At 35.5% G+C, this 4,293-nt stretch overlaps 1 protein-coding gene across 1 annotated transcript; it reads right to left on the bottom strand.

Moving 5' to 3' along the window:
• Positions 1-508: 508 nt before the first annotated feature.
• Positions 509-2,731, bottom strand: LOC107564784 (macrophage-expressed gene 1 protein-like). The gene is made up of 2 exons (XM_016249941.1): positions 2,282-2,731; positions 509-2,059 (listed from the first exon to the last, which is right to left on the bottom strand). The coding sequence occupies exons 1-2, from the start codon at positions 2,729-2,731 to the stop codon at positions 509-511; spliced, it is 2,001 nt and encodes a 666-aa protein (XP_016105427.1).
• Positions 2,732-4,293: the final 1,562 nt, after the last annotated feature.

The raw sequence follows: 4,293 nt of genomic DNA, 5'->3' as shown, positions 1-4,293 counted from the left end.
TTAGAATCACACAAATAAACAAATATTTTTACTTTAAAACATTTAAAAAGACAGATCAAGAAAAGTAAGCCATTCAGACAAAATCAGTCATTTAGTGATTGGTAAATGCAGTTTAATTCAATACAGTAGATAAACTTGTTGCATTAAGAAATTTTGCTCACCATTTTAGTTATTTTATTGTATTGGCATTTGGTTAACTTAGCAAAGAATGTGCTACTATCACTAAAACTAGTATTACTTTGTTTAGGATAATGATAATAAGCACAAGAAAAGGAAATTGAACAGTGAGTTTGAAAGATTCAAGTTTTAAAGAAAACAAATTTACTTTCCTAACAGCCTTTATATCCATCACCACGTCAATCACTGTGTAATTCTACGTAAATCTGTGTAAATCAGTTCTAAATTGATTGTATTACATGCATTCTTAATCTTGTTTTTCCTGACTTTCTATGCCACTCTCAAGTTTGTCCACCGTCTGAACGCCAAGGTAAGAAAATATCTGTTTTCATTAAAAAATTGTTCCTGACACCATAAGAGCAATCAAAGCTAGCAGACAGTAGGTTACACCAGCCTTTTCTCCTCCAGACCTCACAAAAGTTCTGGTCATTTCACTAATTTCTTCAGAATTTGCCATTTGCCAAGAATCTGTGTTTCCCACTCTCACCCAGGAAACATTGCCTTCTGTCATTACAGCTATAGAGCTTTTCTCAATCATGCCAACCAGCGGTGGGCTTGTGAATGGTGGGAGACGGACCGGTTTTAACTGACCACCACTGAATGCATCAGACTGGACACAGTACAATATCTGACAGCCATCACTAATGGCAGCAAGATGTTGGCTGAACTGAGGTGGACAGCGATTTTGACCATTTGAGAGAGGGTTGCCAGATTGGCAGCTGAAGAAACCACCAAATGGCACAGAGGATTTTTTTGCTGTTACATAATCATTGCTCAAACAAACCTTGATTCCATTAGACAAAAATTTTTGAACAGAGAAATTTGGAGGACAGCTGTAAGATTTGGTCAATGGATTCTGCAAAGATGGACCATATAGCCCTCCAAAGAGGGATCCAGAGGTCGAAGGGCTTTTCTGAGTTGTGGAACACCAGTAGATGTCCACCCTTGCACGACGGACACGATAAACATCAGCACACGTATCATCACAACATTTACGTAACCCTAAGAAACCACATGAACGACAGGTTTTTTGGCATTCATAATTTTTATAGCCACTATCTACTGACTCAGAGCGTAACAGGGTGGTATTGTACTGCTGAGGGCAAGAATAATCACCAGTAGCTGGGTTTTTCTGTGCCTGTTCATTACAGATAACATTTCCATCTGATGTCAGTGGAGTGCATCGTTGGTAAACGCCACCAAAGTTAAAATTAGTGACTGAACCATCACAAGATGCATCATCTACATTTGCCTGAAAGTTGAAATTTGGGGAATCTGGACTGATACACCCTGGAATGGTATTTACTTTATAGTATTGCTCTGCAGCCTGAGAAACGAACAAAGCTATTTTATTTACTGTTGGAACTGGGAGGTCTGGTAATGTCGCTGGATTAAGAAAATAGTGAATTGGCAGCCCGGAGCGGTCAATAGCCACCAGATTATTGAGCGTACTCTCTTGCCACTTCTGCAGAGTGATGCCTGGGTAGAATAAAGCTCCTCCATGGCTCTCAGTTACAGAATATGTGATGTTACCTTCATAACCGCTGGTTTCATTGTTTTTTTGGGATACACTGGCACCAATTTCAAATTTAATTTTTTTAAAAAAGTTAAATCCTGCTGACGCAGTAACAGAAGACACGTCTGACTGACTGTTAGATACATAAGACATTTTTAAATAGTCCTCTTGCACCAAAGTGGCACCCGCATCCATACTTGTGATTACATGGGTGCCATAATCAAGAATGAGTTTCTCTGACAAGTAATTTGCTAGACGTATTTGATTGTTTTCAATAGCTGCTGCGATTTCCTCGGCCTGTTGAGCAAAGCGGACGTCCAGAATGAAGTCAGGATATGCCTTTACTGTGTACAGATAGTTACGGACCTTTAAAAAAAATACAACAGAAAAAAGTATAAGACAATCTTATGAAAGGTCTATTTTAGTATAAGGGGAAAAACATGCATACTTAAAACAAATATGTTTTATGATTTAAGTGAAAAGTATTAAAAAATTAATATAAAATATATATTTTATTTATTTTGTAATTTTATACTATTTAAAACTCTTGACTGCATTGTTTTTTATTGGACTGTTGTTTTGACTTACTTGAACTCGTGCTGTTGCAGATTTGTCTCTCACTTGGTGGGTCTTTATACGTTGATTTTCTTTAGAGAATTTTCCATTAAGCATCTTCAAATAAGAAGCCTCCACATTGATGGAGCTTGAAGTGGAGCTTGTCTGTTCCAGCCATGACATGATGATCTCAGAGTTTGTTTCTACTGCGCTTACTTTCTGTGGAATGACGAAGACTTCATCTGGAATGAGATAGACACCATCTTCTGTGGTCTGACACTGGGAATAGCTCAGATTCATCACCCGGCCCATGTCTATGTTGCGCAGGTTATCCCAGCCTCCTCCTGGTAGAACCTCCAGCGCTGTTAAACTTGAGTTTATGCGACACAAATTAAGTCCATTACTGGGACGAATGAGTGGTTGAAGATTGCAAATACTGATACAGCAGCAGAGCACCAGCAGACAGAAGGCTCTCGACTCCATGATCATCTGGTGTGCTGTGTAAAAATGCATTTCTCTCTCAGAATTGCATCTCTTATTTATAGTAAGGTTGTGCTAGGATTGTGTATAGTACAGGGTGTGAGGGTTTCACTGAACAAGTTTATGCAGTAAAACAACAAGAGGTCTTATAACGTTACTTTTAATTTGTTACTTGGCAACCACATGAATTCAAAAATATTTCCTGCTCAACCGTATTTTGTTATAGAACAGTGATGATCATCATGCCTCCACCCAGAGTGATATAACATTACAAATATTCTCATATTTTTCTACTTTATCCAATTAATGTACATTAATCAGATATGAAGAGTGCTGTTTTTGCACTTTTGTTTTTGATGAGATGTAACTAGAATAAATAATTTCAAATTTGCATGAATTTGTCATAATATAATTTACTTAAATGACAACGTTCACAATGATCATCCCCATTTCATTTCAAACATGGTAAATATAGGAAACATTTCCATTATAAATACACTAGAAAGTGTGACAACTTTCCTTAGCTGCTCAGCCATAATACTGCTAGAAAACGATGAAAATGTGGATGTTATATATTAAAGAAGCTGAAATCTTTAGATAGGAAAAGAGCTTGAACTTCCTGCTAAGCATGAGAAATTTTAAATAATAAATACTAAATCAATAAGGTTGATAATTGTTGAAATAAATGCATGTTGATTTTTTTAAGAAAATGTTTCACTGTCAAATAGAACTTTCACTTTTAAAAAAAATCACTGACTCAACATGCAGTTCAACATGATTACATAATTTACATTCAATTCTGTCTGTTGTTTTAAAATTCGACTCTCTACACCATCCTTATACTGTGTGTGTGTGTGTGTGTGTGTGTAGTACAGTAATTGCATCTCCACCTATGGGCAGTAAAAAGAATCCACATGACAAGACAAACAGCTAATGCAATTATACATAATTGTATTGTCCAGTAGACATCTCGGCTATTGTACTTCCTTATTAGTCATATGTTTCACCCTGCAGAACTGATTATGGGATTAATTTATTTTTTACTGTTGATGAGAAAAGTACTGTCTAAACATGTTGAATGATTAAGGCAATAGATATATGCACATTTATCATGATCTAAAAAAACAAACCAAAAATAAAATATATATATGTTTTTAATCATTGGTCACCAGTAAATAATTCTGATAAATGATTCTTGCATATATTCTAAAATAATATAAACTTATGACATTATTGGTATAAGTATTAAGTCATTATTGTTATCATGGCAAAAGCAACAATAAAAATCATCTTGTTTTGCTATACTTTATTGGACACTTGTTTTGAAGTGTTCTCTTCCACTGGGTAGATGTTCCAATGTGATCTCATGATAATTTATATGTATTTTACGTCAAATGTGGTTCTACAAAACGTACATTTACTTACGTTTTTAGCATTAAAACGTACAATACTTACGTATTTTCAGCATCTAAACGTACAAATACTTACGTATCTTCAGCCTTAAAATGTACAACACTGACGTATAAAAATTAATCCTTATGAATATTGAAATCGCGGCATTAATT

Source organism: Sinocyclocheilus grahami, unplaced genomic scaffold, assembly GCF_001515645.1.
Source record: "Sinocyclocheilus grahami isolate Dianchi unplaced genomic scaffold, SAMN03320097.WGS_v1.1 scaffold963.1, whole genome shotgun sequence".
NCBI lineage: Eukaryota > Metazoa > Chordata > Actinopteri > Cypriniformes > Cyprinidae > Sinocyclocheilus > Sinocyclocheilus grahami.
This window is presented reverse-complemented; position numbering and strand designations above follow the sequence as displayed.

Excerpts from the sequence above, each read along its gene's own strand:
- LOC107564784 (XM_016249941.1), bottom strand. The coding sequence starts at position 2,731 with ATGGAGTCGAGAGCCTTCTGTCTGCTGGTGCTCTGCTGCTGTATCAGT. Across the intron at positions 2,060-2,281 it reads CTGCAACAGCACGAGTTCAA|GTCCGTAACTATCTGTACAC; the intron begins GTAAGTCAAAAC and ends TTTTTTTTAAAG.